Source organism: Rhineura floridana, chromosome 14 (assembly GCF_030035675.1).
Source record: "Rhineura floridana isolate rRhiFlo1 chromosome 14, rRhiFlo1.hap2, whole genome shotgun sequence".
Lineage (NCBI taxonomy): Eukaryota > Metazoa > Chordata > Lepidosauria > Squamata > Rhineuridae > Rhineura > Rhineura floridana.
In genome coordinates, this window is record NC_084493.1 from 14,998,493 (window position 1) to 15,021,486 (window position 22,994).

Here is a 22,994-nt window from a genome sequence, read left to right on the forward strand (position 1 = left end):
GACTTATTTGCAAGGCTGACTTCATTAGCTGCGTCATTATTTATATTTATTATTTGATTTATATCCCACCCTTCCTCCCAGCAGGAGCCCAGGGTGGCTTGTCCTTAAGTTTGTGAAGCTGGTGTGGCTTCTCAGCACCCAACTGCCTGTGTCTATTGCAATGGGCTTATATGCGGAAGTGAGTTCTGTGAAGTTTATTGTCTTCATAAAAAGATTCTCCAGTTTTAAAAGTTGCAGAAAAGTGGCTCTGCAAGTCTTTCATTCAAAAGTGATTCTGTAAGTTTCTTTTGCTCACCCTTGCATAATCATAGGTGGACCTTGTACATTTTCTAATTGTGGAGCCCATAACCCTGGCATCTTCTTTGCATGTAGAAGCACCCAGATTCTCTTCTGGGTATTTCTTTTTAAAAAATATGGGAGGAGGTAGAGGGGAGAGAGATTTGTTATATGCCTTCAAGTCGGTTACGACCTTTGGTGACCCTATGAATCTTTTTGGATGTATTCATCGGGTTTTCATTGTTAGAGGTATTTAGAGGTGGTTTACCATTGCCTTCCGCTCTAAGCCTACAACACCTGGTATTTCCATGCAGTCTCCCATCCAAGTACTAGCCAGGCCTGACCCTGCTTAGCTTCTGAGATCAGATGAGATCGGGCATGTTCAGGGTAGTATGGCTGTAGGCTGTGGACATAGTACAGCTGAGGAAAAATCTGCCTGAAACGTTTGAGATCCACCAATAGTCGGAATAAACAAAACTATTACTTTGACCAGCCAGTAGTGTGACTTGGTGTAAGGCAGCTTCATACACAGGTAAGTACGAAACTGCATTTTTCTCAGCTTGATTAATTGTTGTGAAACCTATAGCCATTTCAAGGACAAAGCATCCTTTGAAAGAGAATCTGATCTTACTTTACCTATTCAGCTGCAGTACAGCCAGTGCCATCCACCGTCGGCGCTTTGGCAAAGAGACAGAGGTAATGATGGTTTTTGTAGCAGCTTTGGTGAGTGACAGCTAGGATTTGGAGGGCAACTTGTTTGAGTAATGGTGAAATTTTAGAAACGGGAAAAACTAATGAGGCTAGCATAAATAAATTGGGACAGTTGCTGCATACAAAACAAGATTAAGTAATAGTTTACATGAATGCAGAATAATTTCTGCGTAAACATGCATAGGATTGTGCCGGTAGTCGCAGAAAATAAGCCATCTCAAGTGGGAGAGAGGCAATAAATACTGTGGCAGGTCTCTTTTGCCCCATTCTGTAAACGGAAGAAAAAGGTAATGTCTGCTCAGCTAACTTGACTAGCTCTGTATTTGAGGCCTAAAAATCTGGAAATGGCCTGTTTTGCTTAGGTATGCGCATGCATGCCATTCTCTTCATGGATCCAAGTCCATCAGGCAGATCCCGTGAGAGTTTTTCTTTGCTGAAGCAACCTTCCTCTTGCCTTAAGAGCGCCCAGGGCTTTGGTGGGATGTTTCTCCAGCTGCTGCTTGCACCTTTGAGAGAGCATGTATTTGTTGTTCAAGCATACCTTCATCTTTGGGTTTCCAAGGTCTGTGTTTGCCATTTAATTAATTTCCTTGCATTTTCAGCAAAGGAGCTCTGACTGGAGTTGAACCTGCTAGGTCTACGAGAAGTGGGTGAGTGTGCTCTGTCAGCAGCAAGCCACTAGAGGGTAGTCAAGCAGAGAGAAAAGCAGCTGCAATTTACTGCATTTGCTTGTTTGGCGCTCCAGCATGGCCATCTAGCATCCTTAAATGCCTTGGCCAGGTTTTCTAAAGCTTTGATTTCTTTAGGCCCTCCAGGCTGTGAGGTTTTTTTATGCTTTGTCTCTGTGCTATGCTTAAAACATCAAAGGCAAATTTAAGTGTGTTGTACACAAAATCCCAAGCAGAGTTGCCATTTAGATCAACAGCTGGGGCAACTTCTGTTTTCAATATTTAAATCATAAGGGAGGGATTGTCTGCTCATTTGGCGAACTTAAATTGGTGGTGGTAGTTGGATGGACCTGGAAAATTTCATTTGTGCCTCTTTTGGGGTGATAGAGTTGGAGGGGGGAATTGTTCGCCGAGCTGCCCGGCTTGTGTTGGTATAGGTCTTTTGCCAGAGGAGCATAACACAGTTAAAATCTTGACTGTGGTGCTGTTGAACTACAACTCCCATCAGCATGGTCAGTGGTCAGGGATGATGTGTGGTGTTGTCCAGCGGGAGGGGGGAGAGAACAGGCTCCCCACCCCTGTTCTAAACAATCCCTACAGTTCACTAAGTTTCCTATTACTTCAGCCATGGAAGCCGTTCCTGCCATTCACCCCAGTGTCCCTGGTCATCTTCCAAGTCTTAACCCTGTCTTCATGGCAGCCCCAGAAATCTATTCATATTCTAAGTTTGACCGCAAACCCAGTCTGTGGAGGGAGCTGGCTGTTTTCCATAGGCTGTCCATATTTCACCACACCCCTCTCTCCTGGCATCCCTTGACTATGGCAGGGAAGCTCTCCTACATTTCTTCCTACTGTGCAGTTTCAGTCTTTTGGGCCCAGCACAGCAGCTACTCATTAAGTAATGAAGACAGTTTGTGCTATTTCTAGCTACCTCCCTAGTGCCTATCGTGTGCAGTTGCTCATCAAACTCTAGCTCACTTTTTCCTAGCCAGCTCACCCATGTAGCTGCTTTGGGTTATCAACCTCTAGCAGCCCAGGCAGGAAATCTCTATTGTTAATTTGAATGCTCCTCCTTTCCTTCTCAGCATCTCCTCTGTTCCAATTTCAATTTCCTGCCACCCATGCAGATGCTTTTGTTCCTTTTCCGTCTTCGGTTGCTCTCTACTGTGATGCAGTCCACAGTCCAGACCCCTACAGTCGGCAGTTCTGATCTCCTGCATAGATTTAATCCTATGGGCCAGGGCTCGCACCAGACACCTCCAGTGGCTCCTACCTCCCCAGAGAGACATAGGAGCCAAATTCCACAAGACTATCCTCAAATTCCTCAAGTGGTAGCGTCTACACAGACATCTCCTCAAAGGAGTTCCAATCAAATTTCCCTAATGAATTATAGTCACAACAGATGCCAGCCTTCAGGGCTGGGGGCCCCACAGTCTGCATTACATGGGACACGGGGCACAGGAGAGAAAAGGCAGAGCACAGATTGGCTGGATCTCAGGGCAGTGGCCATAGCCTTCAAACCCTTCAGGAACATACTTCTTCACAGGCATGTCTTGGTCCTAACGCCTTGGCCATACCATTTGAACAAATGTGGCTCCAGATCATGCTCCCTTCAGCTGGAGGTGCAGAGCATCATGGAATGGGTGGAACAAAATTTGGCCTAGCTGACAGTACAGCACACTGGGGGAATGTAACAATGGACTTTCTTACCAGACATGTGCTTCTCCCAGGGGAATGGGGCCTCAGTATCATTCAAACTGGGCCATCCAGTCCTTCTCTGCATCTCATCTCAACCACAAGACTCAAGTTTTTCTAGGAGTGGAGCGAAGGTGTGCACTCAGCACCCTGTGGCCCCAGGGCCACCTCTTCACCTTCCCTCCAACTTTACTTATTGCAAGAGTACTGCAAAAGGTCAGGCTAGAACAAGCAGAGACCATATGGTGGCTCCTCAGTGGCCCAGGAGACTGGTTCTCTGATATGCTACCCCTAGCAGCGTCTTCACTACTAAGGCTTTCTCTGTCCACAGATTTTCCCGTGCAAGGGCCCATTGGGCATCCAGATCTGGGGTGGCTCAACCTAGCTGCCTGGATATTAAGCAGCAGGCACTCAGCAAAGCAGGACTTGCACCAGCAGTTATAGACACCACGTTAGCATCCAGATGGGTGGCCGTTAACAGGTTATATGAGGCAGTGTGAAAGCATTTGTCAGGTGGTGTACAAAGAAAAAAGTGGACTTTCAGAAACCTGACACTAAACATTTTACATTTTCTACAGGATGGCTGTGATCAAGGTCTTAAACCCAATAGCTGGAAGTGCCAACTTGTGGCTCTTTCTTCACTCTGGGCCAGGCCATGCTGTCCACCCATCTGCAAATCAAGCACTTTTTAAAGGGGCAGCACTACTTTCTCCACCTGCTATTCATAGGTTTCCTTCATGGAATCTTCACAAGGAGCTCAATGCCCTTTCTATAGCCCCATTTGAACCTCTGGCCTCAGTTTCCCTGAGACTCCTGACTCTCAAGAATAGCCTTCCGGATGGCTATCACCTCGGCCAGGAGGGCAGCAGAACTGAGCACCTTGTCAGTTCAGGGCAGCCTCTCCGTTTTTCATCCAACCAAAGTGATACTTGGAACTAAACCTTTTTACACTCTTTAAGTTAATTCCACCTTTCATAGGTCTGACAAACTGATCCTCCCTTTTGCCTGAACCCTTCACATCCGTCAGAAAAGTTATGGCACAAATTGGATGCGACGCTGGCACTGAAAATTTACTCTTGAGTGCACCAAGTTATTTAGTTGTTGCTGGGAGGAAGGGCGGGACAATAATAATAATAATAATAGACTAACCACTAGCCTGTTTATTTCTGTTCATGTTTCCTCTGGGGGAAAGAAAGGTCAACTGGCAACAATTGTAAAATGAATTAAGGCCTGTTTCATCCTATCCTATGAGTCCCAGCACCTTCGGTCTTCCAGTCACATCTCACCTCACTCCACTGGGGTGGCAGTGACCTTGCTGGCATTAGCAACTAACCCTAGCAGTGTTGAAACCTGCAGAGTGGCCACCGGGGCAGTGCCATCTGTTTTTATTAGACACTACAAAGTGGACATGGATGCTTCCGCTGAAGGGTCTTTGGGCAACATGTCCTGCAGTCAGTGGTATCTTCACAGTGAGCTCAACTGCGAATTCCCATCCAATGGCTTTAGGCTCTGGTTGGTCCCAAAGTGGCTATGTGGGAGAGTCTGCTAGGAAAATCAAACACTGGTCACTAACCGTGAAAGGGTCTTATATAGCAGACAAAACCCACATAGCCACGCCACACTCTTCACTCATGTGCTCACTGCTGCAACATATAGATTCTTACTGTTAGGCTTAGGTGTTAAGTGCTTTTTGTGGGGGCATGGCCCTCTTTCTATGTTGTTTCTAAGGTTTAACTCCAGATACACACAATCTTAGGGCTTGGCCAGAATGGAAACTGACACAGAGGAGATGCTGATAGGGAGAGGAGGAGGAGCATTCAAATTAACAATAGAGATTTCCTACCAGGGCTGCTAGAGGTCGATAACCCAGAGTGGTTATGTGGGCTTCGTCTGCTAGAAATGGCTTCATTGTAAGTGACCAGTGTTCCATTTTGTATGCCTGAACTATAATGTTCATGGAGAGTAGGGATGGGGGAGAATATCTGCTAAATTGGACTTGGTACCAGATTTCAACTGAATTCAACAGTTTGCTATCTTTTTGGACCAGCATCGATTTTTTGAGGTGGGCCATGGCTGTAATCAGCACGGCTTCCCCCCCCCCCAATTTTACGCAATTGTCTTTGTAATTTCATCTATGCAGATGCATTTGTAACAGTGTGTAGGTGTGAAAATAAACCACGTGGAACACTGTGATCATTTACCCAGCATTTATGCTAAAAATTACACCATTTTTTTTTGCAACCAAAAAACACACAAAAAATGGAAATGGACTGCCTTCAAGTCGATTCTGACTTATGGGCGACCTTATGAAAAGGGTTTTCATGGTAAGCGGTATTCAGAGGTGGTTTTACCATTGCCTTGCTCAGGCTGAGAGGCAGCAACTGTCGCAAGGTCACCCAGTGAGCTTCATGGCTGTGTGGGGATTCGAACCCTGGTCTCCCAGGTCCTAGTCCAGCACCTTAACCACTACACCACACTGGCTCTCTCAAAAAACTCCCACAAAACAGTGGATCAAATTGGCAAACACCAAAGCAAGCAGGAACGAAAAAAGGGCAGATTGGGATGGACTATCAGAATGCAAGCATACTGGAACTAGGTGGCAAACCCCATCCCTAATGAAGAGAGATCTAAAGAGGCACAATTGGGCTTTGCTTCACTCTCTTCCCCAAATTACATGTGTAACGCTGTTTTACTAGTGTATCCCCAACCAGCCATTTCAGTGGGCCTAAATGAACACGTGAAAACAATTGACTGATGTGACACCATTCTAAGACTTTGAGAATTCTGTCTGTGCTATCAGATCATTATGCTAAATAATCAAACACAAGAACACGGTTGTAAAAGTTCCATTGAAAATTTATTCCAATAAATGTGATGTATTCCAAACAACTAAATGTTAATTAAGTTGTAAGCAAAAACTCTTGGAAATAACGTTCCAGGAGTTTTTGTCCTCATAGAAACAGGCTGCAGCCCTTAGAAATTTTCAAGTGCAAAGCAGATTAGCTGAACATTTCTACAATCTTGTCACATTGTAAAAACAACAACCCATAACAGCATTTCTGTCTCCAGCTTTAATCTTCTTTGTGCCTTTTGCAATAAATAAATAGAAAATATATCTATTTCATCAGGAGCTTTAAGAAAATATACAAATCACTATACAAATAGTTCCGAAAAAGGACCAGCTATTTCGGGTAAAATATTTGGATTGACATGTGCACAAATGAAACAAACAAAAGATCTCATAATGCTGACAGCTGTGTATGTTGGCTCACTGAAAACTATTTTGCTACAATACAACCTTAGAAAAGCAATGTTTAACAGATTGTGAATGGTCACTTACTATTAATCAGTACTTAAAGAAGGGGACACATTGAAGGCAGTTTGTTGATCCTTAAATCCTTTCTCCTCTTCCTCTTATTTTAAATAAAACCTTCTGGTTGATGTCTCACTACGGGTGCCGTTACATATGGAGGGGAAACAGATACTTTAATGGCTTTTAAAAAAATTAATAATAAAGCTGGTAAGATTCTTTGAAGCTGGAAAAAAAGCTCTTAAGAAACTATACCATTTGCCCTTCATAGTGACCAATTAATAAGTAACTATTTGCCCACAGGGCAGACTGCTATAATTTGGTTCTTTGCTTGACCTTTGCAAACTGCCTTTTGCATATGGCAGTGACAAACTCTGCAACAGCCTGCAACCATCTGCAACCATGGCAACATTAACAGATAATTGGTATATGTACAGAAATAGGATTTGAGTGTGATATCACCTTGTGCTTATAAAATTTGCTGCTGACAGTGAGCACCAGCACACCAGAAAGTTTGTGAGAAGATGAGGAACACTAGCATGATCAGCAAAATATTGTCAGTTTTTGCCATCCATCTAATACTAACTTCAGCTTACATGCTCATATATACATAGCCAGGATCTCAACTTAGAAGTGCATGTGTGTTTTTTTTCCTGAGTAGATGTCTGAACATTCGAGATGAGTACTAGAAAGTTGAGACTAGAGAAGGAGCACTTTGTACATGTCCACTGATTCACAACACGAGACCCCTACGGACGAAGGAGACCATTGCCCTACACAGAGGCAACAGGATGTGAAACAAACTCTCATACCCCAAATAAGTTTGTGAGAGGACAACAACAGACCTATTACTAACACATAGATCAACAAACTGCATCCTAGACTACTTAAGGAATGTTGGTTGTCTGATGTGGCCATTCAACTCATTCACAATAAGATTTATTTTATGTACATCAACAAAATATATTACATCTTGAGTGTGTCATGGGCCCTGATGCATTCTCTGTTGAGGATGTGCTAAGGAGCAGAAAGACAATTCCTCACAATTTCATTTTCTTTACCACTGGAACTGGCAGAGCTTGGAAAATCCTCACTGCAGTGTCATCCGTCTTCAGTTTTACCCAGAATGGCCGGAAGCTGCCCTTGTAACCAACAAAAGCCATTTTATCTGGGGGGGGGAAAGTAAAAATGATAGATGAGGAGAGAAGCTCTTTGTTGTCTCAGGCTTGCTTTGCAAAACTTATAGTTACTCCTAAATGACTGTGCCCTAGAATAGTCAGTCACAGAACTGACCAGAAGGGAGGCAACCATGGACTTACTCTTAAATGGCACCCAGGACCTGGTGTGAAATAAGGGTTCTCAAACTGATTGGGATCATGGCGTTATCAAGTACATCATGTCTATAATACAATTGCCAGGGAAGTCAAACACAGTCACATTTGACTTCAAAGGAGGAAACTCCTCAAAAATGAGACCGGTAAAAAGGAAGTTGAAAGATAAAGTGAAGGAGGTCCATTCTCTCTGAAATGCTTGGGAGTTATTTAAAACCACCATAATGAAAGCTCAGGTAGAATGTATACTGCAGATCAGGAAATGTACCACCAAGAGCAAGAGGATACCAGCATGGTTAACAAAGCTAATAAAGGCAAGAAACCTCTTAGAAAACAGAAGTCTTGCCCAGATGAAAAGAACACAAAGCTTGCCAAAAGAAATGCAAGCACAATGCAAACAAATAGTGAGGAGCACATTTTTAAAAACATTCCTGAACCAATATCTGTATTCTGCAACATTTCAGAGTGCTTTTCCAACACAAAGCCCTAAGGAGTGTTGCCTCTTTAATAAAAGAGGTCTCCCTGCCTAAAAATATTTTTGAGACGCTGTTCCTTCCCCTGAATTTTCTGAGCTTTCACATCTTGAAACTCAGTGGAGTTCCAGCAGCTCAGTTCTACTGAGCCTAAAATCTGATGTGGGGCAACACTTCCTCTGGCCCAATATTCTTCAACAAGATGTTGTGGACTACAACTCCCATCATCTCCAGCCAGCCTGGCAAATGGTTAGGAATGAGATAGGTTGTAGTCTAACATCATCTGCAGTTTCCAGGATTTGAAGAACACTGTGCACTGAAACTTCTAATATGGAAATGTATCTTTCACAATTATAATACTTCAGTAACTATAAAAAAGGGTCTGTTTTGGTTTTTTTAAAAGTTATTTACCTTTCAATTTAAAGCCCTTCTCTGCTCCAAGTTTCTCCAGGACATTAGTCCACGGGCCTTTTGAAACGAGCCTTCCTTTTGATGTCATCACTACTATAGAACTGTAGGAGACAAAGACATTTATCAGCAATCTATTCCTCCATTAAGTGATTTATTCAGCGAAAGCTACCAGCAGTGCAACTCTAGGATGCTGGTGCCTGTATCAATCCAATCATGCATAATTTGTTTTGAAGGTTAGCAAGCATGTAGAATAGGATCACTTTACATCTGATTTCGGAAATAGTTGGTATGTTTAATGTCTGGAGGAGAGTTGAGAGATTAGCATAGCGGCTGTCCTATAGCATGTGACATCCACACCCGTGGGTTTTCCAGCTGTTGCAGCTGGTCTGTACATAACTTTGAATAAGATTATTCAGTCAATGCGTGCAAGAACACAGATTTATTGAACTTTTTGAAATCCATGCATGGCTTTCGCCATGATACAGCAAGTTTTTACCCAAGGCCATATCATAAAGCAGAACTCGCCATGCAAAGTGGAGTCATTGCAGAGTAGGTTTTCCCACACCTGCCTGCCATTTACATGGATCAGGAGTGGGACAATCTCCACTCACACTAGGGATGGACAGATCAGTCAATTTCCTGCCCATTTTCGGTTTGAATGTATTCATTTAAACTTGTTGCGTACTGTTTATGTATTATTTTATTAAATAATAATTATAAATATAAATATTATTAAAATATTTATAAGCTGCACTTTTCGTAGAATTGTATCAAGGCAGCTAACAATACAGATACAATATTTAAACATTTAAAAACCAGTAAAAACATTAAAAACAATAATAAAAGCATAAATAAATACTGCATTATCATGTTAAACAGCCTGTCTAAAAAGTTCAGTTTTCAAAAGACGCCTGAAAGAAAGGAGGGATGGTTCCTGCCAAACCTCTGTTGGTAGGGAGTTACAAAGGGCAGGGCCTGCCACAATAAAAGCTCAGTCCCTAGCGGAGGCCAACCAAACTTCAGGGCTGTGGGGAACCACCAAAAGTGTCCTAACAGAAGATCTCAATGATCAAGATGGAACATAAGGAGTCACTTGGCCCAAGCTTAGGGCTTTGTGAATTATCACAAGTACCATGAACCTGTCCTGGTAGCAAATTGGCAACCAGTACAGCTCTTTCAGCAGTGGAGTAAAATGTTGCAATAATCTGCACCTGTGAGCAGTCTGGCCATTGCATTTTGCACTCGTTGCAGCTTACGGAGCAGATATAAGGACAGCCCCACATAAAATGTGTTACAGTAATAGAGTCTTGACGTTACCAACTCATGAACCAGTGTGGTCAGGCTATCACGGTCCAGGAACAGTCACAGTTGACATACCAGCCGAAGCTGGCAGAAAGCACTCCTGGCCACAGAGCTCACTTGAGCCTCTAGTGACAGAGATGGATCAAGGAGTTTCCCCAAACTGTGTGCCTGTTCCTTCAGAGAGAGTGCAACCCCATCCAGCGGAGGCAATTGACCTGTCTCCCAGACACGGGAACCACCCACCCACAGGGCCCCTGTCTTCCCAGGATTCAAGCTCAGTTTATTGACCCTCATCTAGTCCGCCACTGCATCTAGGCACCGGTCCAGAGCTTGCACAGCCTCTCCTGATTCAGATGTAATGGAGATATAGGGCTGGATATCATCTGCTTATTGCTCACTTTGCTCCGAAGTCCATGATGATAGTCCCAATGGCTTCATGTAGATGTTGAATAGTACTGCGGACAAGATAGTACCCTGTGGTACTCCATAGTGTAAACTCCAGGGGGCTGAGGAGCATTCTCTCAATATTACTCTCTGCAGGTATGAATGGAGCCATTGCAGCACAGTGGCACCATTGCTCATCCCACAAAGCCAGTCCAGAAGGATACCATGGCCAGTGGTATCAAAAGCCACTGACAGATCAATCAAGAGGAGCAAGGTTGCATTCCCCCTGTCCTCTCTATAAAGGCCATCCGTCAGGGCGATCAAGGTTAATTTGGTTCCAAACCCAGGCCTGGATCCAGATAATCAGTCTGCAGCTGTTCTGCCACAACCCCCTCAATCACCTTTCCCAGGAAGGGAGTATTTGCGATTGGGCAACAGTTGTTACAATCCATTGGGTTCAATTCTGTAATGTTTTTGGGGGGAGGGGAGATGCATGAAATTTTGCCTGTTTTGTATGTACTCTACCTTCAAATACGCATTTGGAGGCATATTTTGAGCCAAGAACTATGTCACAAATTTTGGAGACGTGCAAAACCCGAAGAATAACTATGTCCTGACCCACACATTAGTCTGAGGAATGTGAATTGGATTGGTTTGCTCAAAAATGGAGACTGAAAGAAATCTTTGAGCATCCCTAACTCACTTGGTGAATGAATTCTGCTTCACAGTATGGCTAGGGTGTGGATTAGAGATGTGTTCATTTAAAAAACATTCTCACCCTAACTTTCTGAAAGCTCATGGCTTCCATTTTGCCATGGGGAGTGCTGTCCCATGACAAGAACAGTCATGCATGAGTTGATGGCACAGGCCACACAACTTCCCCTAATCCATTATTTCTGTTTAGTGCTCAATCTCCAGGATTTTTTCCTCCCACATGCAAGCTTGCACCCCAATTAAGATATTTACGCCTTCATGTAATTAGCTATTTTTATGCTTTCTCTGTTCCTGGCCAACCTCTCCTCTTCTAACATCAGGGCATTTGTTTTCCATTTTTAGTGTTGAATTTGTGAAACCATTCACTGTCTCTGCGTACATACTTAGCAAGAGACGGTGACGCTATTTCAACAGCATCTTTTTGCCCATAGGTGACATGGAGATCAAAGCGGCGGGAAGCTTCCATGTCTTTGTGGATCAAGGCAAGTGGCTATTGAACCCTGTTGCATGACAGCATTTTTTAAAAAAATACTGCCGAAAGGGTTAATCCTCTTTCCAGAGCTCCTTGAAGCGCCTTTATTTCTCACTAACTTACTTTTCCCGGATGTTGTTGACATAGTTGTCTATCTGTGCCGGGATTCCTTGTAGAATGGAGTTTCTGAAATTCATCCGATCAACAACTTTCCCATCGTGCCCGTCAATCACAACTACTTGGATGCCATCATCAGAAAGATAAAACTTCCTGCCATCAACCTGGGGAACAATTCATGCTCTTATCAGGGAGACCAGAACAAAAACAATTCATAATCCTGGATGTTCAGAGACAGGTTGGTTTCAAACACTTTGGATTTTTTAAAAAAAGAAAATATATATATTGAAACATTCCCCCCCCAAAAAATCTTAATTGTGTGTTGTTGCCTTAGAAAGAGTAACACTTAAAATTACCCAAAATTTATGTTTTGCACATCCCCCTTTACTGTATGCTATTGAATTGTGTTTGTTGAAATATGACTTTTTTTTAATACGTATTTTTTATTTTCCTTTTACATGTGATGAAATGTGGCAGCCTATGGCTTTAAGCAATAAAGATTCATTTCATTTCACACTCCCCATTTCTGTTTGTATTAAGCATCTGAAAATAATGGCAGGGGAGTGAAATAAAACAAGATCTAACAACCCCATACATTTTTATTTTTGAACAAGCAGTTCTGAAAGTATTACTGGAAAAGAAGTGACAAAACAGGCTGATGGGAATATCCTAATATACAAAGACTTGGATAATGATACTTGCACATATTAAGAAACTTTTAGGGTATTTATTGCCTTTGGCTGCCATAAGATCAATATTTTCAGGGTATTTATTGCCTTTTGATCCTACGGCAGCCTTGTTGGGCATTAGAACCATACCACAAATTAGAAGCAAGATGGTTGCCTTATTTTCATGGTAGCAGAGTTCCAAATTGCAACAAAATGGAAAAATAAAAAAAATTCTAACCAACGATGGCGCAACCATGAATAAAATCATATCAAATTTAGTGATAGTTTTGTAGAAAATGGTGCCTAGTTCTAAATCGACTTCTCTTACTAGAAATATAAAATTAACTGTGATTCTCTTCCATCTTACTTTAAAAGAATTCAGTAACAATTTGTTACTGAATTCTTTTAAAGTTCTGTTGAAGAGAATCAGAGTGGATTTTGTATTTCTAGGAAGCTTCTGGATTGAAAGACTTTATTTCTAGAGATTCCTCCAGACAATCCTTTGGAATAATCAAGACTATGAGAGATACAATTTATTTCCTTGATGCTTATTTGTTAATTTACATATTTTATTATAAATTGTGACCCACAGAAGAGAACTGTGTTACTTATTTTAAAATAAAGTGAAAAATGCATCTTAAAAATATAGCAAATTTGTGTTGCTTTTAAATGTTTTTATGTTGCTGTAATCCACCCTGATGTTTTGTGAGAGAGTGGTATATAAATACTTTTATAATTAAATGAAATAAATAAATTATTTAAGAGCAAAGAAACACTTACTGAGATATATGCAAAATCACCCCTGAGATGGAAGTATTTGGTCTTGTAGCTGTCAAGCTTCAGTTCCACAAAATGGTCCTTTTTGTTCTATTTAAAACAGAAAATCAAGTTGGTATTTGCACTGGCTCCCAAAGCCATTCTAATAATGTGTTTTTTTTTCCAAACAGATTGGTTTGGGGAGTCACTTTCACGTGTTTTGTGGTTCTAATTCAGTGATTCTTAAGTGGAGTGATCTACAAATCTGCGGAGTGGGAATTCAGAACTTTTGAGGGCTAATAGGGAGCATTCCGGATTTTAGACAGTCCCTTGTCTCCTCTTGCAATACCTTCTGACAGCCAGCAGAGGAAAACTCGTATACTAGTCACCCTGCCCTAAGGATAAAATCTCAGATCTTAAGATTTCTCTCCCAGACCCTTAAAAAATTGGCCCACAGCAAAGAGAAGGGCTGTGTGCCAGAGCATCTGCCTTGCATGCACAAAGTCCCAAGTTCAAACCCTGCCGTCTCCAGGTGGGGCTAGGAGTATCCCCTGCCTAAAACCCTGCAGAGCTGCTGCCTGAGGTAGATGGACCAGTCGTCTGAATCAATATAAGACTTCCTAAATTCTGAGCAGGGATAAGCATAAGTTTTGAGTTTGTGGGGTTGTGCTTTGCTTCCTATTCTACTGGGTTGCTGCTGAGCAAATTGAATCAAAATTGAAGGATCCAATGAAGGTTGATGCCTAGGCCAGAATTCAGCATGGTGTACATGAGCCCTGACTGGATTTCCTGATTAACAATGCCTCCTTCCTACTTGGGACCAAAACAAAATGAGTCCTTTTTTTGGCCATAAAATGAGACTCAAGTATGTGTGATGAGCTTCCAAGAAGAAAACATTCAAACATTTAATCAGAAACGAAGTCCATCCAGGAAAATTGAAACAGTAAATCAGCTACTCTACCAAATGTGTGCTCGGCAGCTTTTTAGGCATCGGAACGTCCACCAAAGGTTTCTCTGCATATTTTGGATAAGCCTTTGCTTGGCAGTCACTGGTCCCTGCTTTCTTGGGGATGTTTGCTTTGATCCTGATTCGCTCACAGCCTCTGATGGAGCAGAAGGCGAAAGGTTCTTTTTCATGCTGAGCCTTTAACTTGAGAAACAGTAACCTGCAAAAAAGATGAAGTGCGATGAGCATCCCTGGCTTTGCCAGAGCAAGAACGGGATATACAATGGCAGACATAATTTCCCTTTCCTCACTGACAGAGGCTCAAGCATTTCCATGCACACAGATCAGGTGTGCTGCTCTCCTGTGCATCATTCTCGCTTGTAACTGCTACGCCTCATACAGTTAGAGGCTGCTCCAGAGATCTCCCAGCATTTAGGTGTGGCAGTATGTGTGTGTGGAAGGCAGCCTTTGCAAGCCCTCCAGCTGTTTTGGGACTACGACTCACATCAGCCCCAGCCAGCACAGCTGTAGGCATGCAAGGAACACCACTCTAGCATTTTCAAGCTGATCTCTCTTCCAGTGTCCCTTGGGTGCCCCTTGTCTTTCAGCCACTAAGCAAGAGGGTACATGGCGTGTCTCATTCCACAGCACTGTGGCCCTTTAAAGGGAGGAAATGTATGAGGCACTCCCCAGAGGCACTGCCAGGTTTGTGGTGCTTTGCATGGACCCCCTCCCCCATGCCATGCTGGCTGTTCCTCCCCCCTGTTACTCAAGCCACTTTGCTTTCTCCCACCCTGCTGCCGTTCTTGACATGCTTGCCTGTAAACAATTCTGCTACTGCTGCTCCACTTTTTTTCCCCTTAAACACGTTTGGGGGGCGGCTGGGCCAACCTCTTTCTTTCCCTCCCTCCACACTACCATGCAGCCTGCTTGCTTTTTAAAAAGGAAAATGGACGGATGGCTTGGCACGCTGCAAAGTGCTGCGACAGCCAAAACTCCAGCTGCTTGCCGTCTTCATTTTCCCAGAATGAGCCCCTGAGCCCCACACATAGTCGGTGCAGAGGCACGTTTGGGGAAATGACGTGTGCAGGCGGCTGAAGACCAGCAGGCACAGGGCTTTGCAGCACACACAGCTTCTTGCTGCTGCCACCACCGCCCCGTTAGCTAAGCGCCCAGCTACCACTGGTTTTCTGGCATCAGTCCCAAGGTGCCCAGACGGAGCCAGCCCTAGGATAAGTAACGCCCCGGGCGAGGAGTGCCTTGGCGCTTCCCCCTTTGATCAGCTTTGCAGGGCCACCCAGAGGGTTTATGGGGCCTGGTGCAGGTGTGATATTCGGGGGACCCTGCTGCTGCCCCCCACCAAGGACCCATGCATGTGTATACAAAGCTGGGGGACACATGCAAAAATTACTGCTTTTTGCCACCCTAGCTCACTGTAGATAGTACATTAAAAAAAAGCCACTGAGCTCAGCTTGGTGCCTGCTGCAACTCAGCTTGGCAGCCCAGGCAACCACCCACCTTGCCCACCCCTAAGACCAGCCCTGTGCACAGATAACAAAGTGACTGGGCACTTCCCCTTGACTGTGGGGCCATAGCTCAGTGGCAGAGCATCTGCTTTCTATGCAGAAGGTCCCAAGTTCAATCCTGACGTCTCCAGGTAGGCCTTGGAAAGTCTTGCTGTCTGAAACCCTGGAGAGCTGCTGCCAGTCAGTATAGACGATACTGAGCTAGATGGACCAGTTGTCTGACTCAGGAGAAGATGGCTTCCTATGTATAGTCCTTGAAGGGGGCACAAAGGAGGTTGCAGCTACAATGGCTACTAACCACAACAGCTACGATCTGCCTCCACTGTCGGTATGCCTTTGAATACCATTTGCTGCAAACTGCAAGTGGGAAGAGTCCTGCCTTCCCATAGGTATCTGGTTGGCCACTGTGAGAACAAGATGCTGGACTAGATGGGTTCTTCTTGTGTTCTTATGAAAATTGATCATCCCACAGGAAAAGACGATCAAATCTCTAGAAGTGTGTGCATTGGTGGAGGGGGGGGGCATATATGGCATTGCTTTCCTTGCTGAAGAGGAAGGATCATCAAAAGGGGGGAATGGTCAATAGAGCTGAATTTGAAAGATAACATATAGACAAGACACGAGGATGCTGTTTGTATATTCGTTAAAAACAGCCCCACACCCAACACATCTCTGTGCTACCCGCAAAACAATTCTGTGCTTCAGAGAACTTTAGGACATGGGACATTTTTGCTCTTTCCTTACCCAGTGTCCTCATCCCAATAGTAGTATCCTTTGGAAGGATATCGATACTCAAGCTTGTCCATCTGAAGTGCCTGGTAGAATGTCCCAGTTTTGTTGGTTTTCTTCAAAAGGCGATCATGGATGTCAGAGAGAATGGAGAAAGTTGTCCCTTTCGGATAACAAAGCCCAACTTGGATCCAGTCATTCCTAAATAAATACATCATCATCACATCACCCCATATTATTAAAAAAACCAAAACCCCACCCCCAACTCTGTGACTTTTCCAGAACATGTCTCAAGCCAAGTCAAATCCCTCTCTCCAAGATAAAATGTAATTATTTCAACGGTGGCTAAATGTTTAGGTGTTGGGTAGAATCAGTTCCAATAAATTTAAAGATCCTCTATAGCAATACAGAGCAATTCCTTGGTAGTGGTAGTGAGTCGGGGATTAATCTGGCCCACACAGTGTCTCAAATATTTCTTGGAAGAATGATGTCAGATCTGGAAGAATGCTGTGGCCTTTATGACATCTTCCTTTATTTCTTTTTTAAACAATTTGCATCTACATTACTGGATTGGAATGCTCTTTTTTGGGGGCATACACTCACTTGTTGAAGTTAATGAGCCAGACAACCAGTTCCTCAGGAGCGGTCTTGTCCCAATGGATAGTGTAGCCTTTGTGTAGAGTGATCACAGGCTGGTATTGCTGGTAGTGGGTGCTTTTGCTGAGAGCCCCCTCCAAGTACAGGGGATGTGTATAGAAGTCATTTTTGATTATTTTCATCCTCAGGTTGGCCGATTTGTAGGCTTGAATGTACACCTGAAGTAGAAAAATCATTTCAGTTGGTTGAAGTACATGGCACAATTACTTACCCCAATGGTTTTCAAGCTTTCTACAAGCAACTCTTGCCATTTACTTACTTACTTATTGCACTGATATCTCGCCTTTCCTTCACAGAGTTTGAAGTGGCATGCAGTGGGCCTCCACCTCCTTACATTTTTTGCACCAATGCTGAGAATGTGTGGCTAAACAATGGCCATCCAGTGAGCTTCATGGCTGAACAGGGATTTGAGCCCAGGTCTCATAAATCATAGTACAACACTCTAATCTTCACATTTACTTGCTTGCAAAGCAACCTCTGACTGTCTGCAGTGGATTGCAAGCACATTGTAGAGGATTCCAGGTCATACTCTAGGACAGCCGTCTTCAACCTTTTCAGTCCCAGAACTCACCTTTAGCCCAAAAATGTATTTGGGGACCCACCTCTTAATTTGTTTACTATTTTATTTAATTTCACTTAATTTTTTACATACATGTGTTTGTATGGTGGTAGCGCTACTGTTGTGACTACCTTTTGCAACCTAACAGGGCTCCCAAACCACCAGCTAAAAACCAGATCTTCTAAGGCAGGCATGGGGAACCTTTGTCTCTCCAGATGTTGCTGAACAACAAATCCCATCACCTTAGCAAGCATGGCCAATGGCCAGGGATGATGGGGTGTGTGGGTCAGCAACATCCGGAGGGCCAAAGATCCCCCCCACCTGTTTCTAGGGCCTCACTCCTTGTGAATCGAGAGTGCCATGCTGCAACTGCAATGAAGGGGGAGCCTTGGGCTGTAAATACCAGTCGCCAGAACAAAGCGTTTTCATTGGCCAAACTTGGAGGGGGAACGGGTTGATCTGCCGATCAGTTGCAAAATCTTTTTGAAGCTGAATTAAAAACAACAGCAACACTCAAGCTGCTCCCACCAAGTTTTACAGTAAAAAGGGGCAGGGTTTGACTAGTGTCGTGTGCCCCCATTTCAGAAAAGAGAGGTGGAGACACACTGGAACAGGCAGAACAGTGAGTGTGTTTCTGCCCTTAGTAATGGAAGATGAGTTGTCTTTGAAAGATGCTTATCTGCCTTTCCTGGTAGCTCCCTGAAGACTCCCTGATAAAGCTTCCTTGGAAGCCGAGAACTGCCTGGAACATCATTTTGAAAAACACTGAGTCATATAATAAACAATTATTAAATTCACACAGGCTAGAAGTACCACTGGGTTTTCCCACCCCAACAGAGGCTCTGGGGCTACAAAGGCTACATGAGTCCGAAACTGTCTTTTGTATATGTGACTAGTAAAAATCCCCTTCTTCAGAACAGATGAATGAAGATGAGGAACAGAACTTCTTGGTTTGGAAGTGCGATTTCTTGCGGGAATGCTAGATCCTGTGAGATCATTCTTTGCTTTTCAAGAGCATGGCAATGAGAGAAAGGGAGTGCAGAAGAGAGAGACCAGTAACCCTACCGTGATGTTTATTGTCTTTCACTTCAAGCCCCACCCTGCTGTGAAGATCAGAAATGCAAAAGAACTGCGAACCAGCAGGCTCCAAATCCATACGCCCCAGCAGTCTTACCTGTGCATATCGTCCACTGCAGATAGAACCCCTCCAGTCAGGGACATCGATGCAGTCTGGATGCCTGATCAGCCAGTTATCTTCCTTTATAAGATACGACCCAGGATACTCGGACACAGAGCCATCTACATCATGGAAAACGGATGTTTTATCCCCATCCATATCCAGCCCGTTGAACCAAGGTCCTGGTTCTCCAAAAAACACTCTAGAGGTTAACTGAACAGAAGGAGGGGAAAGAGACACTGACATATTAATTCTGAACTGATAGCTTAATAACTGCTTGGATCTATTATTTTTTCAATCCATAGCTTAACACAGGAGAGCCAGTGTGGTGTAGTGGTTAAGGTGTTGGATTACGACCTGGGAGATCAGGGTTCGGATCCTCACATAGCCATGGGCTCCTGCTGGGAGGAAGGGCGGGATATAAATCAAATAATTAATAAATAAAGAAAATGAAGCTCACTGGGTGACCTTGGGCCAGTCACTGCCTCAGCCTCATGAAAACCCTATTCATAGGGTCGCCATAAGTCGGAATCGACTTGAAGGCAGTACACACACACACAGCTTAACAGAGCAACTACAACAGGACTTGAATAAAAAATTGTTTGATAACCTCATAACATTTCTGAGAAAAACTCATTCAGACTTCCGAGAGAATAAAACAGAATGGGCTTCTCAAATGAAATCTAGTGAAATTCCTACTGCAGCTGTTGTTCTCGGTAATGCTTTCTCTTTCATTTTTATTTATTTATAGAAACTGTCATAACTTGGTATGAATTAATATGAATTAAAATATAAACCTTCACAATTGAAATAGACAATAATCCAATCCCATTAAAACATCACAAGGTTGTATTTATGCAACAGACTTCCATGTGTGCGGTGGAACTTCCTCTTCCTCTCCTGCCACTTGCACTCCTCCACACACACTTAAAATTTGCTCGAGAGAGTTGGGGGATTCTGGAGTAGGTTTGGGGGCATGTGGGAGAGTGGAGAGGAAGGGGAAGTACCATTGCATGAGCGTAAATCTGCTTGTGGAGCATTAGATACAACCCACACCAATTAAACAGGAGGCTCAGGCCAAGAGATCAAAGGAATGCCTGTATAAACTTGGGATAGAATCGTCTCCTTTTTTACATTTCATTTAAGTGTAGCCCCCAATGGTTGTTAATAATCCAATTCCCAATTCCTCCGATATCTTTTCATTTTTCCAGTCTCTGATTGTTTTTGCTTTGCAGAAAGTTATCTATATTATAATCGTTGTTTATTCATAAGTCTCCACTGATACCAATATTTATTCTGAATTCTGTAATTATTGCCTGTTTACATTCCTTTTCAAGTGCATTGCAGAGCAGATTAAGGCAGATAATCAAGTCACTGTCTTCCCCCCTGCTGTTTACAATTAACACCTTTTCCCCTTTGCTGCTTTTTGTCTGTCAGTTACAATCAACACTTCATTGACATCAGTGAAAGGGAATGCACATTTGAAGAGCTCACATAGAAAGTAGACTAATAAAAGTATCACTCACACTATCAATGATTTCAAAGTGAATTTAAAAATAAAATTGGAAAAAAGAATTAATTGGAAACCAGGCACAGAGAGTTGCAAATTCTCTCTGCAAAAATAGAGAATATCAGAAATAATAATCTGATGGCAAATCCGATTATTGTAGAAATGGAGCCCCTCATTTGTGTAAACAGGTGCATCTTCAATTGTGAATGCATTCTGTAACACTGGTGCTACTGGTGAAAAAACCTGCCTCCATGTTACCACAACTGGATAATTATCAGGCTATGACAAGACTAACCAGATTCTATTTGTTGATTGTAATACCCTTACCAGACAATGGAGGAGAAGGTCTTTCCACTTCTCCCAGGCATTTTAGCATGTGTTTTTAAGTTGTTTTTTTAAAAAATAATAATTGTTTTTTGTGTTTAAAATTTGTATTTTTGTTTTTGTTTTTAATTGCTGTAAACCACCCAGAGAGCTTCGGCTATGGGGCGGTATATAAATGTAATAACTAAATAAATAAATAAATACAGCTTTCTATTTTTCAATGGCCCAGTTGTACATAATAATAGGTGTGTGAATATGCCACCCCATGTGCATCGATCAGGTCCTTCCACTGGAAATAATATGGCAGCTCTTGCAAATAAAGCAGTCCTATTCGGGAGGCATGCTACTGTAAGTCACCTGTCCCCATCCAGATGCCCTCAGACTACAGCTCCCATCATCCCTGACCTTTGATCAAGCTGGCTGGGGCTGATGGGAGTTGGAGGGCACCAGATTGTGGAAAGCTGCTGTAAACAATCCCTGAATTCTATTGACGGTGTATAAGGAGCTGCCTTATTCTGAGTTGGATCACTGGTCCGTCTAGACCAGTATTACCTCTGCCTCGTAGCAGCTCTCTGGCAGAGAGATGCTTTTTACAGACTGATGTTTGTGTCACAAGCAAAGCTATCGTATGAACAGGTATCAACAGGCCAAGGATGGTGAATCTGGTGTCCTCCAGATGTTGTAGGACTCTAAGGCCACATTCACACCAGACATTTATTATCCCACTTTAAATACTCATGGCTTCCCCCAAAGAATCCTGGGAAGTGTTGTTTGTGCAGAGGGCTGAGAGTTGTTAGGAGGCTCCTATTCTCCTCAGAGAGCTACAATCCCTGACTGGCTTAATAATCTCTCTTCCCAGAGGACTCTGGGAATTGTAGCTCTGTGAGAGGAACGGGTCTCCTAACAACTCTCAGCACCCTTCACAGTTTCCAGCATACTTTGGAGAAGTCATATGACAAAAGTGGAATAATAGTGGAAAAGATGTACAGTGTGGATGCAGCCTAACTCCCATCAGCTCCAGTGAGCAAAGCCTGAGGTGAGGGATAGTGGGAGCTGTAATCCAGCAACCTCTGGAGGGCCACAGGTTACCCACCCCTACTGTTGCAAAGAAACTGCTTCAAAGAAACTGCTTCCATACAGGGCCATAGCCCTTGTGAAGATATACAAATAAGCAAACAGGCAGTGTTCTGCCCAAGTTGGCTCTTGCAACTTCCAGAATTGACTACATGGAGCTGCCTTTTAAAATGGTACAGAAGCTTTAATGTAGGGGTGGGTGGGTAACTATATTTCTGATTTTTGTACACCCTCTTGGGGATCTGTTTAAAGGGTAGGGTAGAAATCTCTATAAATCAAAATCAATCCCTTAACGAAACTATTCACTAAGTTATTTTTTTAAAAACTGCTTCCACTTTTGGGTGATCAGAGGCAAAAGAGGACAGGACAGCTTCCCCTTTAAAGTTTCTGGAGAAGAGAAAATTCCCTCTCCTACGCAACTATTAAAGGAGCAAGACTCCTGTCCTCTTTTGCACTGGCTATCCTATCCACTGGCCAATAACTACAAATGCATTGAGGAAGCTGATAAACCCTAAAGGTAAAGGTAAAGGTGTCCCCGCACTTGTAGTGTGAGTTGTTTCCAACTCTTAGGGTGACGTCTTGCGACGTTTACTAGGCAGACCGTATATATGGGGTGGGATTGCCAGTTCCTTCTCCGGCCTTTCTTTACCCCCCAGCATATGCCAGGTACTCATTTTACCGACCACGGATGGATGGAAGGCTGAGTGGACCTCGACCCCTTTTACCGGAGATTCGACTTCCTCCTTCCGTTGGAATCGAACTCCGGCCGTGAGCAGAGCTTCGGCTGCGTTACCGCCGCTTACCACTCTGCGCCACGGAGGATCTTGCTGATAAACCCTAGACACTTAAAAAAAAAAGTTTCATTAATATTAAACAGAATTAATTAGGTAAGGTATGTTTAGGTTCTGGGTCTTCTGCATCCAACCATCACCCCAAGTGTCCTCTTGGATTCCCCCCTCCTCTGGCCACAAAAGCTTCCGCTTGTGCACCCTGCTTCAAATATTGCAGCATCTGAATCAGCCCTGAGCTGCCATTTTAACACACTAGCTTGTCCCTATGAATTGTTATCTGTGCAGGGCAACTCATCCTCAAATTCACTAAACCAGGGGTGGGGAGCCTCAGGCCCAGGGGTTAAATGCAGCCCTCCAGGTTACTTGATTTGGCCCTCAAGACTCTAGGCCATGCCTCCCCCTGAAGCCACAAC

General features: G+C 43.5%; 1 protein-coding gene and 1 non-coding gene across 3 annotated transcripts in view; both read right to left on the bottom strand.

Annotated features, from left to right (window-relative positions):
• Nucleotides 1–561: 561 nt before the first annotated feature.
• Nucleotides 562–680, bottom strand: LOC133370120 (5S ribosomal RNA). The gene has a single exon (XR_009759072.1). It is a non-coding gene; the product is annotated as a 5S ribosomal RNA (ribosomal RNA).
• Nucleotides 681–6,194: 5,514 nt separating this feature from the next.
• Nucleotides 6,195–22,994, bottom strand: part of CEMIP (cell migration inducing hyaluronidase 1) — a 182,029-nt gene continuing 165,229 nt past the window's right edge. For both annotated transcript variants that reach the window (XM_061595567.1, XM_061595568.1), the window contains exons 22-29: nt 18,880–19,095; nt 17,093–17,304; nt 16,505–16,690; nt 14,250–14,454; nt 13,313–13,399; nt 11,871–12,028; nt 8,876–8,976; nt 6,195–7,828 (exon numbers count right to left, since the gene is read on the bottom strand). In XM_061595567.1, coding sequence (XP_061451551.1) covers nt 7,701–7,828; nt 8,876–8,976; nt 11,871–12,028; nt 13,313–13,399; nt 14,250–14,454; nt 16,505–16,690; nt 17,093–17,304; nt 18,880–19,095 — 1,293 coding nt within the window. In that variant the 3' untranslated portion in view covers nt 6,195–7,700. The remainder of the gene's footprint in view (nt 7,829–8,875; nt 8,977–11,870; nt 12,029–13,312; nt 13,400–14,249; nt 14,455–16,504; nt 16,691–17,092; nt 17,305–18,879; nt 19,096–22,994) is intronic.